The sequence below is a fragment of the Bufo gargarizans genome, chromosome 8, assembly GCF_014858855.1.
Source record: "Bufo gargarizans isolate SCDJY-AF-19 chromosome 8, ASM1485885v1, whole genome shotgun sequence".
NCBI lineage: Eukaryota > Metazoa > Chordata > Amphibia > Anura > Bufonidae > Bufo > Bufo gargarizans.
Window position 1 is genome coordinate 41,433,211 of NC_058087.1, and position 23,211 is coordinate 41,456,421.

Here is a 23,211-nt window from a genome sequence, read left to right on the forward strand (position 1 = left end):
TTGAATGGTGTGAGGGCTTTGACCTTACCCATGCTGGGTGAGAGAAATATCTTGGCAAAAGACAACTTTTCCCATTTTTTTTATACAAAGTTAGCATTTGACCAAGATATTTATCTCACCCAGCATGGGTATATGTAAAATGACACCCCAAAACACATTGCCCAACTTCCCCTGAGTACGGCGATACCAGATGTGTGACACCTTTTTGCAGCCTAGATGCGCAAAGCGGCCCAAATTCCTTTTAGGAGGGCATTTAGACATTTGGATCCCAGACTTCTTCTCACGCTTTAGGGCCCCTAAAAAGCCAGGGTAGTATAAATACCCCACATGTGACCCCATTTTGGAAAGAAGACACCCCAAAGTATTCAATGAGGGGCATGGCGAGTACATAGAATTATTTTTTTTTGGCACAAGTTAGCGGAATTTTTTTTTTTGGGGTATTTTCTCACAAAGTCTCCCTTTCCGCTAACTTGGGACAAAAATGTCAATCTTTCATGGACTCAATATGCCCCTCACGGAATACCTTGGGGTGTCTTCTTTCCGAAATGGGGTCACATGTGGGGTATTTATACTGCCCTGACATTTTAGGGGTCCTAAAGCGTGAGAAGAAGTCTGGAATATAAATGTCTAAAAATTTTTACGCATTTGGATTCCGTGAGGGGTATGGTGAGTTCATGTGAGATTTTATTTTTTGACACAAGTTAGTGGAATATGAGACTTAGTAAGAAAAAACAAAAACAAAAAAATAAAAATTTACGCTAACTTGGGCCCAAAAAAATGTCTGAATGGAGCCTTACAGGGGGGTGATCAATGACAGGGGGGTGATCAGGGAGTCTATATGGGGTGATCACCCCCCTGTCATTGATCACCCCCCTGTAAGGCTCCATTCAGACATCTATGATTTTTACGGATCCACGGATACATGGATCGGATCCGCAAAACGCATACGCGTAAGGCTCCATTCAGACGTCCGTATGTGTTTTGTGGATCCGATCCATGTATCCGTGGATCCGTAAAAATCATACGGACGTCTGAACGGAGCCTGACAGGGGGCTGATCAATGACAGGGGGGTGATCAATGACGGGGGTGATCAGGGAGTCTATATGGGGTGATCAGGGGTTCATAAGGGGTTAATAAGTGACAGGGGGGGGTGTAGTGTAGTGTGGTGTTTGGTGCGACTTTACACAGCTACCTGTGTCCTCTGGTGGTCGATCCAAACAAAAGGGACCACCAGAGGACCAGGTAGCAGGTATATTAGATGCTGTTATCAAAACAGCGTCTAATATACCTGTTAGGGGTTAAAAAAAATCACATCTCCAGCCTGCCAGCGAGTGATCGCCGCTGGCAGGCTGGAGATCCACTCGCTTACCTTCCGTTCCTGTGAGCGCGCGCGCCTGTGTGCGAAAATCTGTGTGAAATCTGTGTGAAATCTCGGCCCTCGCGAGATGACGCATATATGCGTTAGGCGGTCCGGAGGCGGTTAAGAAGAAGCGTCTCTAGGGTGAGTACAAACAAGGTGGGGGATAATGGGTATCCTTGACGAGTACCGTTTCTAATTTGGAAGGCGTTTGATAGGGTGCCGTTGACTAGTACTCTCGCAGATGGTGCAGAGTATAGAGTATAGATAGCTCTGATGAGGCCTTCAGGGAGGCCAAAGGCTTGTAGTACTTTCTCCATATAGGCCCAGCTAACCCTATCGAACGCTTTCTCCGCATCTGTGCCCAGGAGTACAAGAGGGGACTTAGATTTGATGGCGTGGGTGATTGCATGTATGACTCTACTGATATTATGCCTACCCTCTCTACCTGCAACGAAACCTACCTGTTCTTCACCCACAAGCCCAGGGAGCAACCCTGACATCCTGCTGTTAAGCAGTTTAGTCCACCACTTCAAATCAGTGTTCAGCAGTGAAATCGGCCTGTAACTTCCACATGCTTCCTTATCCTTCCTTCTTTATGGATAATCGTTATGTGCGCTTCCTAGGCTTGTGGGGTCAGAGAGCCACCTGTAAGGAGGAGATTGCATGCCGTGACAAAATGTGGGACTAAAATATCTTTATATTTTTTGTAATATGAGCTTGGAAAACCGTCAGGTCCGGGACTCCTGCCTGAAGGGATAGACATTAGAACCTTTTCTACCTCTTCCGTTGTAAACGGTTGAAGCAGCTGATGTATATCGACCTCAGAAATTCTTGGGATGTTAATAGAGCTAAGGAACTCTGACGTGCGTGTCTCGATTTGCTGGCTGGTGAGGGGTATTGGGAGGTTATACAGATTTGAATAAAAGGAGCAAAACTCCTGAGCTATCGCTGGAGTATTAATAAGTCGGGGGCCTGAGGCTGATTTGATGGCTTGAATAAAGGATTTATTTCTTTGGTTCTTAATAAGGTTGGAGACTAACTTAGAACCCCTATTCCCATGAAGGTATTGTTTGAAGCGCAATACGAACATTCAAAAAGTCAGTGACCTTATGCCTCAAGCACTTAAGCAGAACCTCAATGTTAATAAGACCTCCCTGAGATCAGATGTCAGCTCAGACACCAAAGTAAATGACCCCCTCAATCAGACCTCAGATAAGAGCCCCATGCCTCTCATCATCCCCATTATCAACCATGATGCCTCTCATCATCACCATTATCATCCATGATGCCTCTCATCATCCATGATGCCTCTCATATCCCCCATTATGATTCTCATCACCTCATTGCCTCAGATCAGCTCCAAGTTTCATAAAATAAAAAAGCACTTACCTCTCCGGCTCCTGGATGCCGCTGCTCCTCATCACCCGCGCTCTGTGTTCCTCCTGCTGTCGGCTGTGCTGTGAACTGGCGTGCACAGAGTGACATCACAGAGCGCCTCACACTGTGCGCAGCCCTGCACAGCCTACAACCGAGGACCAGGAAGCGGTGAGTACAGAGCCTTCACCGCTTCCTGGTCTTCACCCTCCTACCTATTTTTGCTACGGGCAACGAAAATGCTATCGCACTGTACATGTGAGCCCGCACCTGGAAGAGCCAATATCAGGGGGCTAAAGAGCCACATGTGGCTCTAGAGCCGCAGGTTGCTGACCACTGGGCTAGGGCTACACGAAGACATGTCGCACGACATATAGGGCATAACTACGCTGCAACATTTGTCGTGCAACATTTTGTCGCACCAATGTCGCGCTACAATTTTTATAATGATAGTCTATGGTCGCGCATGACGCATGTCATCGTGTAGCCATAGTCTTAGAGGCAGAGCTTGTTAAGAGCTCATTTGCATACCCTGTTTCTAGACATCCAGAGGAGCATTGCCTGACCTATAAGACTCCTCACACCACTTAGGTGCTTTCCATAAGGAGATATATTACCCTGACATAGGTCTCTCACCCAGTTAAGCCAGTACTCACTACTGTGCGCTTATGAGGGGCAATAACCCTGAAACAGCTGTCTACAGATGTGATGCTGGCTTAATTATTATCCAAGTCATGTCTCAAGGTCTGTTTAATATGTTAAACATTGACTTATAGGAGATCTGCCTTACATCTGGTGGCATCAGAGGCAGAGCTTGTTTAAGAGCTCATTCGCATCCCTTCTTCCTAGAAGTTTAGTAATGAATTTTCAACTGAGTGTTTACCAGTTAGGCTGGGTACACACGTTATTTGGTCATTTATTTTGATCACTTATTGTGAAAACACAGAATACTGTTGGTGCAAATTAAATCATTACACCTGAGGCGTCACTACTGGATTTGGCTCCCAATAACTGATGGAAATAACTGACCAAATAAATGAAGTGTGAACTCGGCCTAACTGCACCATCTGATGCCCAGTTGCAAATTCATAAAAAAATGACATAGGAACAACACCACATGGAGTTATATGTAATGATGCTCCAAAATTGTTATTGCATGGGGAACGCAAGTAGTTACTGAAACAAGCAACCTTGTGTAGACTAGAGAAGCGCATCCTAGATCCCGGCTACCTACAACTCTGCAAGTACGCAGACTTTGACAAAGTAACAATTTATGCCAGTAAATACTAGTTTGGAAAGATAACCCAGCAGTAAAGCCTCATTCACACGTCAGGGTTCCACAGATGCAAGCTGTACCTGTTCTCCACAGACAGCACACGTCCCCATTCATTTTAATGTGTTTCAGACATCAGTGTTTTAGCATGGTCTGTGTTTTTAGCACGGATGCATGCTCTATTTTGTCTATGTTCACGGATCTATCATGCCTATTATAGTCTATGGGTCCGTGAAAACCATGGATGCCATCTGTGTTGCATTTGTGGTTTTCACAGATCATTAGGAAGAGATGTTTTGAAAATTATTATTCAGCTGTGCAGGGTCAGTGAAACACTGATGGCACACGGACAGCAAAAAACGGACACATGGACCCAACACAGATCCTTCACGGATGCATCACTGACCACCTTCTCACGGATTGGAGCATGGACACGGACGTGTGAATGAGGCTTAAAGCTGGACATACACTTCAGGTTGGTGTCCACCAAATGCTTATTCATCCAAACACTATTACTCTTGACACATGCATGCTACGCTCAGCTTGCAGAAATACAATGTGGCTGAATGTTTCCCTGACATTTGCCATTGAGGCCCCCATATACATTAGATGGGTACTTAACCTGCCAATACATGTGTATGGTCACCTTTTTTTAAGCTGGCCATATACATTAGTCTATTGTTGACTGAACCCCCGAGAACGGTGGGTTCTGCCGCCTCTTCCCCGATATGATGTAGGGGGATACTAGGATCGGGTAATATTTTTGCCTGATCCTTTTGTTCTCCAGCCTGTCCACAACCCCTATAGTATTCACACACACGTTCAGCCGAAGCCAGAAATAAGTCAGGAGAGAGAATTGTTGGGCAGCTTTGGGTGTTCCTTCCAGATGTGATGCATGTAGGGAACACATGGCAAACAGACTGAATCTTGACCAATTCATTACAATAGTTTTTCATTCATCTTGTTTGCATTCAGGAAAAATTGCAGCATGTTTAATGTAGAATGAATTAAACACAGACCGTAGGTTTATTGGTGCAGATAGCATGCTTTATTGCAATCAATGTACTATCTCCAAGAGGTTCAATAAATAGATAATAATACAGTCACAACAAATACTACATGGAAGTGCTACAACAAAGTAAAGGGCTTTAGAAGATCTTGTCAACAGTTTCTCGAACTGTGGTTCTTTGCTTGTATGCCCTGTCCTCACGACATGTAATACTTTCTATTCTACCAAACACAATCACTGCACCCTGTGAACCTCAAAGGAGCTGTGCCACTGATTCTGCACACGAGTCTCTGAACTTGCTTCGATGAGGGTATGGCCAGGTGATGTTACTTCGTGGAGCAAGTTGAGGGAGTCGACATGTCAGAAAAAGGGCAAAGTATTTTTTGAACAAAGTGCTGGCCGTTTGCACTTTGCTCAGAAACAAGTAATAGTCTCGGTAAACAGTTATTTTCCGCAAATAATGGAAACATTACAGCGCTGCCCACAGGAGGGTAGGTGCAAGCAGCGCCAAATGCTGACCATTATTTCAAATATATAGTGTTTGCAAAGTTCGTGTAGAGCATCCTCTTTAGGGTGTAGGTCATCAGCAGGGAGTTTCTCAACCTGCTGAGGTATACTTAGACATCAACATGGTGTTGAGGCACAGTTTAATAGTAGGCAAGGTATTCGCTTCCTAAGAAACTTTCTCCTGCCCACTGTTCCGTTCAGTTTCAATATTATTTTTTAAAGTCACAAAATATATGGTACAGAACTCCATAACCGGTCAACTCGGCTATATACAGTATGTACAGCATGTCAATTAACCTTTCTGACTCTTAAGTCAAAAAAGATTACAATATAGTGTAAATCTATGGACTTTGTCTTATACAGGTAGATACAAAAATATTTCTCTATTTACAAATCAGTAATTCCAGTCCTAAAGAATCACTTGTAAGAATACAAGTGAATTTAACTGGTCGATCATTTAAGGTGCTCGAACATTAATATTCACAGAAGCAGAATCCGATCCGAAAGAGTTCGTAAGATTCAGAGTGTAACGTCCACCGTCGTTTCTCCTAACGTCTGTGATGATGAGGGTGGTGAGGTCTTCACAGGTTTCAATATGAACACGTCCCTTTTGTTCGTCATCGGGAACCTTCTGCCCACCATGAGACCAGGCAATATCTGGAGTGGGTTCACCAGAGAAGGCACAAGCTACAGTAAGCACCTTTCCTGTGTCAATGCTAACATCTGTTGGCAGAGCTTCAATTTTGGGTGGACTCCCTATGAGGAAAATGAAAATATAGAAATTCAAAATGAATATTAGTAAGACATTTTTTAATGGCTAATTATGAAGTAACATCTTAATATAGTTCTCATACAGAAATGCATTACTGGAAGCATCCATCAGATAGTAATCATAGATGGCGCTCATCCCTATACAGGGCATATTTACAGGTAGGAAGATGTTGGCGCTAATTTTCTATTTGAGAAAATTGCATCCTATCCATTAGTAGTGATGAGCAGCATAGGCAATATTCGTTTTCGCGATATATCCCGAATTTATGGCCTAATATCCACTTCTAGAATTCGTGATCTCCAGTCATTATTTTCTTGATTGCGAAAATCGGCAATCGGAAAATTTGCGATCAACGCTGCTCCTAAAGTCAAAGATATTGCAGGCTTCTCATTGGCCCACAAGCAGTGAGGAATCATGGGTACTGATGGAAAAAAATCTAGAATATATTCGCGATTATGAAGATATAGCACTATATTCTAGATATTCACGAATTCTTGAAGTGCCAATATTCGCTATATAAAATTTGCGATTAGTATAGTCGCGATCAACACTATCCCTTAGCTACCTTTAGCACTTTAGTAAAGAAAGACTTGTTTATTTTCTACAATTGGGCTGGTTACTGACTCCAGCACCATAACACCAAGGGCACCCCAACTACCATCAGGCAGGATCCCCAACATCAGCGTGTGCCCCAAGGGAAGAAAGGGTGCACCATCCTGTCACTGCTCTTGCCCTAGGGAGCATTTGTGTGAGGACTGCCATTGTGAATGATTATTGCGGTCAGAGCCAAAACCACTCTCCGGGACTTGAGACACTGTCGCAGTGGAGGCCACCATTTTATCAGGGGCTCTTTCAGGCGTGTCCTAGCTTCCTAAATCCACCTCAAGCATGTGTCCAGGTTTCACTGAGACCAGGATTCCCAGCATTGTACAGGAATGCAACAGGAGCAGACTCACTAATCCTGTCTAACATTTAGGCAGCATAAACCTAGACCAGACAGTCAGAAACGGTGCCAAACTTATTAAAGTGACTTACACTGAGTAATATATTTGGAGCATCTTGTTAGAGTTAGATACTTTTCCTTAAGCCAGCTGAAGGCTTACTTACTTCCTATGATTATTTTGTGCCAAAAAACTGATGCCCGATGTTAATAAATCTGGTGTATTATATGAATCCACTTCGTCTTGCGCAAAAAGTGGCTGAAAGCCTTAGGGTATGACTAAACGGTGTAGTCATGTCATAGTTGCATCGTGGTTGCGCTGCGTTCGAATACTCCATGGCTGTAAAAGCCAAAGTGGGATTTAATTCAACTAGAGCCCATTGTGGCTCTTAAGGTCATGCAATAGTCGAAAGCAGTGCGACCGGGTAGCAGCCATGACACCAGCACCATGTGGCCGTACCTTAAAAAAATGTGACACACGTCAAAAGCACCAGAATTATGGTTCAGTTTTAACCAGAAATTTGGTGACTATTGATTAGTAAAATCCTCTATTGTTTCGGGACGACCTTTATCATTATTATTATTATTTAATATTAAAGCGCTATTCATTGCATAGCGCTGTACATATGATAAGGGGTGCACATACATAAGGCTACTTTCACACTTGCGGCAGGACGGATCCTACAGGCTGTTCACCATGTCGGATCCGTCCTGCGGCTATTTCGCCGGACCGCCGCTCCGTCCCCATTGACTATAATGGGGACGGGGGCGGAGCTCCGGCGCAGCACGGCGGTGCACGGCGAAAGGCCGCCGGACTAAAATTACTGCATGTCAGGCTTTTTAGTCTGGCGGCTTTCGCCGTGCACCGCCGCGCTGCGCCGGAGCTCCGCCCCATCCCCATTATAGTCAATGGGGGCGGAGCGGCGGTCCGGCGGCACGGCGACATAGCCGCAGGACGGATCCGACATGGTGAACAGCCTGTCGGATCCGTCCTGCCGCAAGTGTGAAAGTAGCCTAATACAGACAATTGCACTAATCATAAACAAGACGAGTTACAAACTGGTACAGAAGGAGAGAGGGCCCTGCCCGTGAGGGCTTACAATCTACATGGTATGGGAGAAGGACACAGTAGGTGCGGGTGAAGACCTTTACTCTCCAGTGCCGATCTCCGCACAGAAATTGGTGTTACCTGGAGGGATAGATGGGTTAGAGAGCAGCAGTTCCCTGGGAAGCATGTTCTGCTATTGACTGTCTCATTTTATGATTATATATTTTATGGATACTGCTATGTGGCTGGCAAGCCAATGGGTATAACAATATAAGGAATATGAAAATAGCACTATTTGGCCTACACTCCCTACATGTCAGGTAAAAAGCTCAAAGGTGGCATCATTGTGTAGATCTAGGATCAGTAACCTTTGGTACTCCGGCTGCTGTGAAACTACAACTCTCAGCATGCAGGCATGCTCGGCTGTTCTTCTAACTCCCATAGAAGTATGGAATAAAGCATTCTGGCAGTTATATTTTCTGAACAGCTGGAGGTTGCGGATCCCTGGTGTAGATATTATGACAGTTTTATTTATTTACTCCACTTTTGTGGTATAAATAGGTCACAAACGGTGCATGCCATTTGTGCAGCAAAATTTGAGACTTTTCTCCATTCACACCACTTTTCAGAAGTGGCGAGAAACGGGGCATGCCACAGATGTGGAGTGGGTGGCACCACAGGCCCACCACATTTATCTTCACATCAGTTTTCTGGCATGAATAAAAACTAAAATTGACAGCATCATGGAGGCCGCTGTAGATTTAGTGTTGCATGGCACAGCCGGAAGATCCACCAAATATATGGAAGGCTTACGCCTCTGCATTAATTTGGTGTATCTTCCGGCAGCACAGGGGGAATACGCCAGTCTTGATAAATGTCCTCCTAGATGTACTTTTTGTGGGGATAATCTGCTGTTTAAAACAATTCAGGGGCGTCATTTGCAGCACTAGCTGCACCTGATCCGTCATAGATCAGCAAAAACGCTTCCGTCATGATAACACAATCGTCTGCATCCGCTATGAATGGATCCGGTTGTATTATCTCTAAAATGGCCATGACAGATCTGTCTCTAAAACCATTGTAAGTCAATGGGGGAATGGATCCATCTCAATTGACTTACATTGCGTTTCATGCCAGATCTATCTTGCTCCGCATCCCAGGACGCACTCAAAATCGCTGCTGGCGGCGCTTTTGTGTGCGTCACGGGAATGCAATGAAACCTAACGGAATGCCTACCTCTGATTCCTGCAGACAGCATCCGGCTGGATGAACTTTCCATATGTCTCAGGCTCGCAGATTCCATCATGCTGCTGGAGTGCATTTCCATAAAGGACGCTTCTTTCAATGAAGACATACTTGCAAATTTGGTTTCCGAAACACTGCTGCTGCTGCTCAAATTGCTGAAAGAGGCCTCTTGTCTGGAGGCAGACATGTGCATTGATTGCATGGCAAGGCTTTCTTGCAGGCTAGCTTCACCAGCAGTTTTTAGTATGACCTGTTTTGAAGGTTCTTCAATAAGACCTTTAAGAAGAACAAGAAAGAAGCATGTTTAATACAAGGAAATACACCCAGGAACATTTAAACTATTGCAGCTGCTTAGATACAATGCAAGCCGCTAGTTCCATATCAGCAACTGTAATCATCAGAATGCAGACAAATTCTTAAGAAACGATGGCATCACTTAAACATAAAGGGGGACATTTATTATGATATTTATGGCACTTTTGTATCGTAAAAAAGTAGCACATTTTGGTACAGGCCATATTAGTGGCAAAGTTTACAACTTTCTCCTTTCTCGACACTTTTCAGAGATGGTGAGAAAAGGGTGTGCGCCAAGGGTGCACCACACATTTATCTGCATTTACACCAAAAAAAGCTAGGAGACTGCTGTAGATTTTAGGCTGTCGCAAGGCCAGTGAAGTATGTGCCAAATCTATGAGAGGCCTGCACCTATGCATAAATTTGCCACATCTTCCTGCTGCGGAGGGGGAATCAAGATCGGCGATAAAAATGCTGGTCTTAATAAATGTCCCCCAGAGCATCCATAAGATAGTTATACTGGTTCCTTATGACTTTACTAAAGTAAAAGCATTAAAGAGGTTGTGCAGTAATAAGATATTGATGGGACGAGTACCTGTAATTACACTGCACCGCCTCTAAAAGCAAGACGACGCTCAGGTAATTTTGAAGAGAAAGCACAAGCACTAGTAAATCTTCAAACAGCTGATCAGTGGGGAGTCGGACCCCTGCCGATCTGATTTTGATGACCTATCCTGAGGATGTCATCAATATTAACCACTGCACAACCCCTTTAAAGCTAAGTTTAGTACAATCAGCATAAGATTAGTTATTGCCATTATTTTTTTTTTTTATCTATCATTTTTTTTGGTATGGAATATAATGTGAATGATACTTATGAAATACTCACGGTAAACATTTAATGATGCAGTTGCAGAACATTGCCCATGGTAATTTTTGGCTTTGATAGTATATTTTCCACTGTCATTCTCAGTTGCTTTCCGAATTTCAAGAGTGTATACGTGCTTAGATCGGGAAACACTGATATGAGATGACACTGAAATCTAATTAACACAAAACACACACTTTTTAGCAAAAAACATATTCTGAAATAATGGACAGAAAACGAATAATATGAACTAGCAAACATCATGCATTAATCTCTATATATTGTGGCTCTTAATTACTCTTAATCACAGAACCAAAAGTAGAATGAACTTTTGAATAGTTATTTAAGCTAGGACTACAAAAAAACAATAATAATCAACAAAGGAAACAGTGTCAGCATCGAGCTGGCTTCATACTCTAATATTCACATTAGAATACCAAACCCAAGGCATTGGTGGTTTCTCCTGTTGCCTCATCAGCAGCATATGATGTTGCCAGGACTTCATCATTTGTCTGTTGCGTAGCTATAGCCTAAACTTTTTGTTATGTCTCTTAATGAAACAACATATCTTATTGTGCCTTATACATTAGTTCTTGTATGCTAGTGTATACATAGAACTTTAATTACATAAGATTGGACAAGGGACAAATTGACTCCTTATGTTCTGTACTACATTTTAGGATAGCAAAATAAAGTTACTTACTGGTACATTGTCTTTAAACCATTCAACTTCAGGAGTTGGATCACCTGTGATTTCACACGTGAAGATAACATTCTGTCCTTCATTTACATTTTGGGATTTGGGTTGGTAGACAAATAATGGTGCATTTGATAAATCTTTGGTTAGTGTCATATCAAACTGACATTTGACAATACCATGGTCTGTTCTTGCCTCACAGGTAAGTACCCCTTGATGTTTGCTGCTGACATTTTTGATGGTTATAGTTTGATCACTGCCAGATACTCCGTATCTGTAGTCTTCAGAATTTTTTAGCTCATATCCATTAAGCACCCATTTTACGTTCGATGCTCCTGGTATGTTGGCCTTCAAGGTGACTTTCTGGCCTTCACTAAAGCTGACATTACTGACAGAAGCTTTAGTCTCAGTTTGAATGGTTTTGATTTCTTCTGAGACCCTTTCAGTTTTAATAACTTCTTCATGTACTGCAGCCTTTGATGTGGCTTTCTGAACAGATTTCATGGATTCAATTGCAGTGGAAACTTGGGAGAAGATATTTCTAAACGTCTGTCCCATGAAAAGCAGGTTGGTTTTGGACACCCCTCCTTCCCCAACAATCTCACAAACATATTCACCTTGGTCAGCTTCAGAAATATTGCGAATGCTTAGATCATAAGTCCCATTGGAAGCATAGTGGAAGCTGAAATGACCATCTTCTTTCAGCTTTTTGCCATCTTTAAACCATGACACTTCTCTACCATTAAGCAATGTGCTTTCAACTACACATGTCAACTTTGCTGTGTCATGGCTTGCCACAGCCTTTAAGTCTTGGGAAATTTTTGGTGCTGTAACAGCAGGCAATTGTACTTTGTCAGCAGGTGATTTAGCAGCTGACTTTTTTGGTGTTGTTGGCTCTGGGGATTTCACTCGTTTTGGTGATTTTACTGATTCATGAGACTTCTTGTGAGGCTCTGGAGATTTTACTCTGGGTGGAGAAGTAACACCTTTCTCCACTGCTTTTGAACGTTTAATTGTCAAAGTGAAGTGTGCTTCTTGTTTTCCTTCAGAATTTTCAACAACTACTGTGTAGCTTCCTTCATCAGACAACTTGACAGATGTAATTTCAAAGGTTGACCTATACTTTGTTGAAGTAACATGGTGGCGAGCAGAGGAGATGATAGATTGTCCAGCAAGCAGCCATGTAACTGTTGGCGTTGGCTCACCATCAAAATCACATGAAAACCTGACATGCTCACCTTCAGACACAGTCACAGATTGTGGTTTTGTTAGAATTTTTGCAGGCTCTGAAGTCTTAAATTTTCTTTGCACCATTCTTTCTTCTAGTGCTCTTGATTCCGAAGCTGAGACTCTCTTTTCTTCTGATGCATAAGCCTCATATGATTCTTTAGATTCTCTTGATGAAGTTATTTGTGATCTAACTTCCCGCCTCTCAGAACTTGCTTCAATTTCTGAAGTTTTCTTAAATGATGAAATTGCATAGTCTTCTGATTTCAGGAGCTCTGGGAAAGCAGACCTGGGCACCATATCATCTCTCCTCTTGGGTGTATAGGTGGTAAAATCTCCTCCAGCAATATCTAGTGTGGCATAGTCAGAAGCCTCGCCTTTGTAGTTTGAACAAAGAGCACGGTATGTTCCACAATCTTCAGGTTGACAATCAATTATTTCCAGAGTCAAAACTCCACTGACATTAGAAATATGGTACTTTCTGCTCTCCTGAATTTCAATACCATTGTGATACCATTGCATTTCGCCAGTAGGCTTTGACTGCACATTAAGAATGAATCTAGTGTTTTGGCCAATAGGTACACGATGAGATCGCATTCTCAAAGTTATACGAGGAGCGTGGTCCAGTGTAAAAGGCTGTTGAGTCAAAACCTCATATTTCCTTTCTGAAGTCTTCTGTGTTTTTAAAGCTGCTTTCATTGATTCATATCTTGAAAAAATATCAAATCTCGCTGTTCTTTCGAAACGTGACAGTGATCTTTCACTAGAAACAGGACTGGGAGACCGAGGCCTTGTTCTTTCAGGTGTAGGAGATCGTCTTTCTGGTTCAGCTGGTTTTGAACGTGGTCTTATTAGTTCTGACACAGGGCGCATTAGTTCAATATAAGTTGGTGAAAGTGATCTTCGTCTGCCAAGTAATTTTGTTACTGAGGGTGATGTTTCGCGTACCTTTCTGGTGACTCTGCTAACTGCTTCCTCAGCTTCTTCAACATCAGTTATTTCAGTTACTTCTCTTTCCCTTCTTGCATGCAGTCTACTTTTTTCTTCTTTCTCCATATATGCGAGATCTCTTGTGTATTGAGAAAGTCTCTGAGTTGTGCTGTATGGGCGAAGTAATTCTTCATCTTCTCTTTCTTCAATGATTCTTTGCTTTTCTCTGTGTGGTTTATATACAGCTCTCTCATAGCGTTCTCTGAGGTCTGCATAACTTGTTGTTACTTCCTCTTTAGTTGGGATGTGGTAACTTGTGTACCTGGTTTCTGCCTCACTTTTCTTCTCTCTTCTCACATGAGCTTCTGGTGAGGTGTACCGAAGAGTTGACAGCTCAAATCTTAGAGGACTGCGACTGGGAGGAGAAGCAGAAAAGCCAAGTTCCAGCTCTTCTTCTAAACGTAGTCTTTCCTCTTCAACTCTTTTCATAGCCAAATAGTCATCAACTGAGAGAAGCAGTTCATCGTCTGACACATCTCCAAGAGAGCGTCTTCTTGGCCTGTAATAAAGCTCATAATCTGGTGATGGCGTACGTCGACGAGCTGGCCTGACGATTTCTAGATCATCCTGTGACAGTTTTGGGATGCGCCATTTAGGTTTATATTGATCAGTGATGCGTGGCAGTGGCATTACATAGAATTGCTCCCACCTTGAAAGACGAATACGTTTTGGACGTTTTTGGACAATACGCTCAAGTGGTTCTGGCATTTCATATTGATCTCTCAATTTCTTATACCATTTCATGTCGGACATTGGTACAAACTTCTTAATAGATTGATCTTCTTCAAGAGCAGACACAGCACGTACTCGTGGTTCTGGTATTTCATACGGCATACGAATTGTTTTTATTTCTTTTTTCTTCTCTTCTTTCGTTATTTCATATTCTCCCTTCACAGTTTTTGTGCTTACAGCTGGTTTGTACAAAATAGCAGCTTCTCTTAGAGCCTGTTGGGCTAGCGGAGTCAGTGGAACTGAATCAGTACCAGCAAGGATTTCTGCCATTCTTAGAGTCTTGTCAATCTGTTTTTGAACATGTACTTTACGCTCCTCTTCAGATTTGTACTCATGCTTGACATATCTCATACGTTCCACCTTCAAGTATGCTTGACAGCTTGTTGATCCTGCACTATTTGTAGCAGTGACTCTGTAGTAGCCTGTATCTTCTGGAAGGGTGTCTCTAATAAACAGTGCATAATAATCAAGTCCTTCATGAAGTACTTCAATGTTGGTACCCAATGCCAGGGCCTGACCATCTTTTTCCCATGTCAGTGTTGGTTTTGGAGTACCAGAAACTCTAATTTCAAAGCGGACATACTGACCCTCTTGGCATTCAGCATTTGCAAGCAAACGTTTGAACATTGGTCTTAAAGTATTGTCTGCTGCTGCAGGATGTGGAATAACTGTAAGTTTAGCTTTGCAGCTGTCTTCCCCAAATCTATTCTTTGCCACAACTGTATATTCAGCATCATCATCTGTGGTCAAGTTATGAATGATCAGCTGGTACAATCCTTTGTCAGTTTCAAAGGTATATTTCTTTTCATCCTCACCAGGTTTAATTTTCTGTCCCGACTTAAGCCATGTAACTTGTGGATCAGGATGAACTGTAATTGTTACTCCAAATCTGATATTTTCACCAATATATGCGGTACGATTAAACAGAGGTAAAGTGAACTCAGGTGGTCTCTCCAAAAGTCTCATGGTGTCAATTCTGCGTTTTACTTTCTTCACAGTTCTGCATCTGTAGTATTCATATTGTTCTCTTACACTGTTGACAAACAGCTCTGCATATGAACTGTCTTCACCATAGTCATTAACTACTTTACATCTGTAGGTGCCATCATCTGATTTTCTTATGTCTTTAACATATATGGTTGCAAGACCTTCACTATATGTGATTTCATATTTTTCATTGTTTTCTAACTGACGGATGCCAAAGTACCAAGTGACTTGTGTAGATTGATCATAGTTTTCAATCCTGCATGAGAATTTGGCATAGCCTCCTTCTTCTCCAACAGAATGTGTTATTTGTCCAGCCAGTGGTCCGATTTCAATTGAAGCAACTTTCACCTTTGCAACTGTAACTCCTTTCTGGGACCTTATTGCACCACCGCAAGAGATGCGAGCAACGGAAACTACTGAATTCCATTCCTTCTTAATCAAACTTTGATAGTACCGCCTGTGTCTTAATGTCTTAATGACTTTTGTGCTTATCTTTTCAGTCTTCTGTTTCAACCATGAGTGTTCAAGAGCTTCTGCTGCAGTCATGCGACCCTTTCTTTCTTTCCTCAAAAGACGGTCTATGAAATCCATTGCTTCCAAACTGATATCTTTAAAGGCTTCATCTTCAAAGTTGTATTCAGCATTGATAATGTTCTCAATAATCTGCTGGTTTGTTTCAGCGGCAAATGGATTAAAGCCACTAAGAAGTACATAGACAAGTGTACCAAGAGACCACATATCTGTTGCAGTGCTGACCAAGTCATGTTGGTGAACTTCTGGTGCATAGTACTCTGGAGCAGTGAACTGAATTCTAAAGTTTTCTCCAGGTATCAACTGTCTTGCTTGACCAAACTCAATAATTTTGATACTTGAGCTTCTTCTTGTTCTGTATATGATATTTTCTGGTCGAATATCAAAGTTTGCAACGCTTCTTGAATGAAGGTAGTTAAGAGCTTCACAGATCTGGCGGACATATGAAACAATTTCTCTTTCATTAAGGTCAAATCCTGTTGCACCGATTCTTTCAAATATGTCAACACCAGATATAAACTCAAAGATCATAACAAGTTCCTCTAGACTTTCAAATGACTCGTGCAGATACAAGATGTTCTTGTGGCGAGCAATGTTAAGTATAGAAATTTCTTTCTTCACTGCAACCTGGTCAGCTCCTTTAACTTTTACAAACTTGGCAAGGAATGTTTTCTTTGAAGCATTTTCAATACAACGATGAGCAATTCCAAATTGTCCATGTCCAAGCTCTTCAGCAATGGAGTACCTTTCATGAAGTACTTTTGTGGAAGAATGTGTTGCTTTTGAGGTGATCTCTATTTCTGAGACTTCGTCATCATAATTCAGCATTCTTGTTTTATCTTCTTTTGTAACAACCGGATCTGTTATCTCAGACGGCTTACTCTGTCCAAACTTATTTTCAGCTATGACTCTGAACTGATATCTTGTTTTACCAAATAAGTTAACCACAGTATATCGAGTCTCACGAGATTGTCCAACTCGAATCCATCTCTCAGCTGTAGTGGCACATTTCTCAATGATGTAGTTGATAATTTTGCTTCCTCCATCAGTTGCTGGCTCACTCCAAGTCAGATTAACAGAATCTCTTGAAACATCACTGACTTTAAGTCCTCTGGGTGGATCAGGAACATCTGCAACATCTAGTTCTACTGTCTTCTGATCAATTCCAAATCTGTTCTTTGCACAGACCACATAAAAGCCAGCATCCTTCCTGTCCACACCATTTGAGAACACAAGTGAAGTAAATGACCGGGTAACAATAACTTGGTATTGTCCATTGTTGTCAATAAGATCCTGTCCCTTCTGCCACGTGATAACAGGGTCTGGTTTGCCAGAGAATGGAATTTTGATACTGACAACTTCACCTCTCAAGGCATGAACAGCGCCCATTCCTTCCAGGTGCTTAGGCAGATTAATTTTAGCAGGAACTACATTAAAGTAATAAAAAGAGGAGAAAGAAAATAGACACAGTTACTTTAGTGGACAACAATAGAATGCACATATCTAACTCCAAAAGATGTTTAAAATTGTGCTTACCTTCCACATCCAAGGAAGCTGTAGCAGAAATAGACCCTCCTTGGTTGGTTGCTCTGACTTGGTAAACTGTAGCATCATCTTCAAAGACATTTGCGATAACAAGCTGATAATATCCACCCTTAAATTCTTGTATCTTCACCTTCTCTCCATCTGCAAGAATCTCTTTTCCTTGTTTAAACCATTTAACCACAGGCTTGGGATGACCAACAACTTTGCAGACAAATGTAGCTGTGCTCCTGTATTTAACATTTAGGTTTCTCAGTTCTTCCTTAAACTGTGGAGCACGAATTGGTACATCTGATTTAGGAACAATGGGTTCAGATATTTCACTCCATTCACTTTCGCCTCCAAGATTTCCACATTTAACGCGGAACTCATATTCAAGATCTTCAATGAGACCTTTAACAGCATAGACTGTTTCATGAATTTCGTCCGTTGACACAGAAATCCATTTGTTCTGCTTCTTCTCACGTTTCTCAAGATAGTAATTTGTAATCTTTGCACCTCCATCTTTGGCTGGTGGCTTCCATGAAACAACACAGGAATCCTTTGTGATGGCTGTGACCACAGGTTTAACTGGGGCTCCTGGTTTTTCTGCAATTAAAATTTGTAATACTTTAGTAAAAGCTTTTTTAACTTCCAAAAATATGTTGCTTTCATATTATACCTATTATTACAGCTCTACTCACCAAATGGACTTTTGATTAAAACAAGAGATGGTATCTCCAAAGGTTCACTTATGCCATATAAGTTTTGAGCAGAGACACGGAAGTAATAGCCGGCATTTTCATTCAGATTAACAATGCGGCAGGTGGTTCCAGAGATTGCAGAAGACACTAGCTGCCACTCTTCACCTTCTTTAGCTTCTTTGCGTTCTACTACATAGTTAGTTACAAGTGATCCACCATCATCTTCTGGTGGCTTCCAGCTGATTACAACTGAGTTTTTCAGTAAAGCATCAACAACTATTGGACCCGTGGGCTTGTCGGGTTTATCTGAGAGGAAAGAGACATTTTTGAAGTTCACTTATATTTCACACAGTAAAACTCAAAATATATTGCTTTAACTTATAAGTAATAATATACCTTGTATTTCAACATTAAGTACTGTGTCGACTGTTCCAAATATGTTGCTTAGCTGCACCTTGTACTTGCCAGCATGGCTCTTGTGCTGCACATTCTTGATGACAAGGTGGGTATAATGTTCAGTATTCTCAATGGTGATATTTTCAGATGATTTCAATGGTTTTTTACCATAGAACCATGTAATGGCTGGCACAGGTCGTCCAATATATGCTACATGAAGGCGAAGAGTTGTGCCTACTCCTGCATAATATTTCTCCTTCAGAGGGAATCCTGGATGGAACTGTGGAGTGGCTTCCAAAAGTAGTTTGCCGCTTGTTTCGATTTCTCCAGCATCATTAACTGCAACACAAGTGTACAGTCCTTCATCCTCCTGCTCTTCAGTCAACACAGTAATTGTGTGGTTACGCCCATCTGAGGACATTTTGTACTTGCGACTTTGTACCAATTCTTTGCCAAAGCGATACCATTTGATGTCAGGCAATGGTCTGCCAACAATCTGGCAGGTTAATTTGCCACTTTCACCTAACTTGGTTGTAACTTCTTTTATTTCTTGACGTAGACCAGGAGCTTCTCCAGCTGTTGAAAAAAAAGTAAATACATTTTAGTAACCAGAAACGTGGTAAATTACATACACTTGTTGCAATGTACATGTAGGTAGGCAATTATCTGTCTCATTAAAATAATGTCAATGTAAAACTTACAGGTAAGTTTAGTCTTCACAGCCACTGCTGTTCTACGTGGGCGGCTAATTCCAGTTTCATTTTCTGCAGATACTCGGAATTCATATTCAGTAGCTTCCAGTAGGCCACCGACAGTAAATTGCCTGTCCTTGATGCGCTCTTTATTGCATTTTTTCCAGGCACTGTCTCCAGATTGTCTGTATTCAACCCAGTATCCAAGGATGTCTTTACCTCCATCACACTCTGGTTTTTCCCATTGTATTGTTATACTATCTTTTGATACAGATGTAATTTCAATGTCGCCTGGTTGGCTAGGTTTGTCTGAAAAGTGCAAAGTAGTATCATTTAGTTATCATCACAATATTTATTATATGTGCTAAAATGTGTTATCAAGTGTTTTATCCACTTACCAAATGGATCTTTACAAATAACAGAGTCAGATGCTGGGCTTGGCTCGCTCAGTCCTATATCATTTTGTGCAATAATGCGGAACTGGTATTCAGCATCTGGTACAAGTCCAGTGATGGTGTACATGGTTGTAGTGATATGGGTCTTATTGTGTCTAACCCATTTGTCTGTGGTTAACTCTTTGCGGTCAATATAGTATCCTGTGACTCGAGAGCCACCATCATCTCTAGGACGAGACCAAGATAGGCTGACTGAGCTCTTTGTGACATCCATAATCTCTGGTGGGTTGCTTGGAGGTTCTGGTACATCTGAAATGTATTATATTAATAGTTAACACATATAGATTCTGATATATATAGGTTTTACCAAAAGGATCTTCAACATATATATTCATCAATAATGATAATTAATACATACTCAGTTGTGTCTTTGGTACAGCAGGTTCCTCTGATTTTAGTGGACGACTAACACCAAATTGGTTTTCACTTGAGACACGGAAATGGTATTCAACATTTTCTTTTAGTCCTTTGACAACCAAAGATGTTCCTTTCACACGTGAATCAACTGTATACCAAGCAGTCTTTGGTACTTCTCGTCTTTCAACAATATAGCCAAGGATATCAGAGCCACCATCGTCAGCCGGGGCCTTCCAGCTTACTCTCAAAGAGCGGGCCTGGATGTCATCATATTCCAGAGGACCTTCTGGTGTATCTGGGCTTCCAATAACTTTGACCTTAATATAAACAGCCTTTTTACCACATTTGTTTTCAAGAATCAAGTCATAGGTTCCAGAGTCCTCCCTCTCAGCATCTTTAATGACAAGTTCAGTGTGAGTGTCAGAAGTTGCAATCATTGCTCTCTTGCTTATGTCCCGACCTTCCTTGGTCCATTTGCATATTGGGATGGGTTTGCCTTTTATTGGTATGGTTAGTCTAATTCCACTACCTTGTCTTATAACAAGACCTTCTTGGTATTTTTCATCCAATTCATAATCAGGATATGCTGCAAAAGAAAAATATTTATTTATGCAATCCATTTTTATAATGTTTTTATCTGAATTCAGATTTTAACTTGTCAATGTCTTACCAAGCATTTCAGTAATTTTAACAGTTCCTGGAACATCTGCTGGCTCTCCTGGTCCACCAGCATTGCATGCCATAACACGGAACCTGTACTCTGCTCCTTGTGGTAAGTGAGTAAGGGTATATTCACAGATTTTGGTTGGTGTTGTGTTGCATTTAGTCCATTCATATTGATCAATCTTTTGCATTTCAATTAAGTAACCAGTGACTTTAGATCCTCCTTCCTCTTCTGGTGCACTCCATGCCAATGAAACAGATGTTCTTGTTGTATCAGTTACTCTTGGGTTCTGAGGCTTGTCAGGGGGAGCTGTAAAATATGGTTCAAAATATATTAGTAAAGGAATTTTATTGTAAGATTGTATATCACACCCTATAAGGGCATATGACTGTCATATAGGAAGGGAGTTTTGTATGAAGTTCTTCTCTATTAGCCAAAGTGTGTCTCTTGCTCTGCAGTACTTAGTATAACATTGTATTACTTTCATTTGAATGGTTTCAATGTAATGCTAAATTTTCCCTAACTGTGTGACCCATTTACAAACACTTCATACAAATACTTTATTTCAATTAATGTCAGATTTAAGTTAAAAGGTATAGGGTTAATATACCTATTGGATCCATTGCAACAGCAGGTTTAGAAGAACGACTTGGTTTTCCAACACCTCTGGCATTTATAGCTGTAACACGATGTTCATATTCCAAGCCTTCAATAAGACCAGTAGACCGGTAGCGTGTCATTGTCACAGGCACTTTGTTTGCACGAACCCATCGATCAGCTCTGACCTCTTTGCGTTCTACAATATAACCTAGGATCTGTGATCCACCATCTTCATCTGGTGGGTTCCAAGTTATGGTCATGCCATCACGAGAAGTATCAAGCACCTGTGGAGTCTCAGGTGGTCCAGGAATACCTGAAATAAGACAGCAGGTACGAATGGTCATTCATCAGTTAAATAATATAGCCAAAATCAGCATGTATCACTGGAATAGGTACTGATCTATTTGTCAAATTTTTTTTTTAGTTACTTAAAAGTTCTTAATTAAAAGAAAATGTAATGCAAGAAAATAAATGGGTATATGTAGAAGGTGTACTCTATGGAGTATACTTACTAATGCTGCTCTTGCATTCCACAACTTCAGACTGTAAATAGGAACCAATGCCAAAGCGATTTGTAGCTGCCACTCTAAATACATATTCAGTGCCTTCAATGAGTCGTGTAAATTTGTACATTGTTCTTGTGACAGACTCAGAAACTGGTAACCATCCAGGGCGGTGAGCATCCCGTTGCTCTACAACATAGCCGCTAATCGTAGCTCCACCATCCATCAGAGGTGGTTGCCAGGAAATACACACTGATGTGGCATCAATTTCATCAATAGAAATTGGTCCAATAGGTGGTCCAGGTTTGTCTATTGCCAAGAAGAAAACATATGAATATGTAAATTATTTATACAGAAATAATGTCTCATTTATTCTGTTCTAATGAAAGTCAAAAGAGCAGTACTTACCAAGAATGATAACTTTAATTGTTTCAGATACTGTTCCAGTTGTATTTTTAAGTTCAAGTGTATACTCTCCAGTATCATTGATAGTTGTCTCACGAATTGTTAGTTTGGCCACTTTATTCACAGTTTCAATCTTAACACGGTCAACCTCCTTTATCTTGGTTCCTGCAAAGAACCATGATGCTGCAGGAGGAGGACGACCATGAATGGGTAATGCAAGCTCAATTGGTCTACCACATGGTACATGCACAATCTTCTGAGGTATTCCAACCAGATCAATGGAAGGCATCACTACAGAGAGAGAGAGAGAGAGAGAGGACAAAGTAAGTAACAACACACAAGATCATAGACAAAGTAAATATAATGACTTATTTGTGAATTTATTGTTTTACCTTTTTGGTCTTGAACAGTGACTGCAGTTAGAATCTCCTGTGGTTCAGAGATGCCCTTTTGGTTTTGTGCTCTGACTCTGAAAAGATACTGTTCACCTTCATTTAGTGATGTAACAGTGTAATCAAGTACTGTTGGTTTCAGAGTTGCAACTTTCATCCATTTTTCTGTTCCAGCTCTACAAGCTTCAATAACATAACCAGTTAGTCTGCTACCACCATCGTGAAGAGGTTTCTCCCATGCCAAAGACACTGTTGACTTAGTGACATCAACAATCTCCAGTTTTTGTGGTACCATTGGAACTTCAGACACTAGGACTGCATCAGATGTTTCACATGGTTCACCGATTCCATAGATGTTTTCTGGCAAAACTCTAAAGTAGTACATTAATCCTTCTGTTAGACCAGTAACTCTATAAATTGTCTTGTTGCATTTCGTAGTTACTGTTTTGAAGGCTCTCATGGCAGCTTCACGTCTTTCAATGATGTAGTTATTAACTGGGGCTCCACCATCGAGTTTTGGCACATCCCAAGTGATTGTGACTGAATCTCTGGAGACTTCTTTTACCTTTACTGCTGCACACGGGCCTGGAGAATCTGAAAAAACAGCATGATGCATTATAAATTAGATGCATATCTAGTATTAATCATATAACTATTTCAAAACTGA

At 41.4% G+C, this 23,211-nt stretch overlaps 1 protein-coding gene across 50 annotated transcripts in view; it reads right to left on the reverse strand.

Annotated features, from left to right (window-relative positions):
* Nucleotides 1-5,033: 5,033 nt before the first annotated feature.
* The window catches only part of TTN (titin), a 249,119-nt gene continuing 230,941 nt past the window's right edge, over nt 5,034-23,211 (reverse strand). For all 50 annotated transcript variants that reach the window (XM_044303133.1, XM_044303118.1, XM_044303159.1 and 47 more), the window contains 15 exons: nt 22,545-23,138; nt 22,156-22,443; nt 21,757-22,056; nt 21,255-21,557; nt 20,651-20,953; nt 19,982-20,566; nt 19,567-19,872; nt 19,178-19,477; nt 18,477-19,052; nt 18,081-18,386; nt 17,392-17,985; nt 11,395-17,282; nt 10,713-10,866; nt 9,521-9,805; nt 5,034-6,280 (listed from right to left, as the gene is read on the reverse strand). In XM_044303133.1, the coding sequence (XP_044159068.1) occupies nt 5,982-6,280; nt 9,521-9,805; nt 10,713-10,866; nt 11,395-17,282; nt 17,392-17,985; nt 18,081-18,386; nt 18,477-19,052; nt 19,178-19,477; nt 19,567-19,872; nt 19,982-20,566; nt 20,651-20,953; nt 21,255-21,557; nt 21,757-22,056; nt 22,156-22,443; nt 22,545-23,138 (11,081 nt within the window). In that variant the 3' untranslated portion in view covers nt 5,034-5,981. The remainder of the gene's footprint in view (nt 6,281-9,520; nt 9,806-10,712; nt 10,867-11,394; nt 17,283-17,391; nt 17,986-18,080; nt 18,387-18,476; nt 19,053-19,177; nt 19,478-19,566; nt 19,873-19,981; nt 20,567-20,650; nt 20,954-21,254; nt 21,558-21,756; nt 22,057-22,155; nt 22,444-22,544; nt 23,139-23,211) is intronic.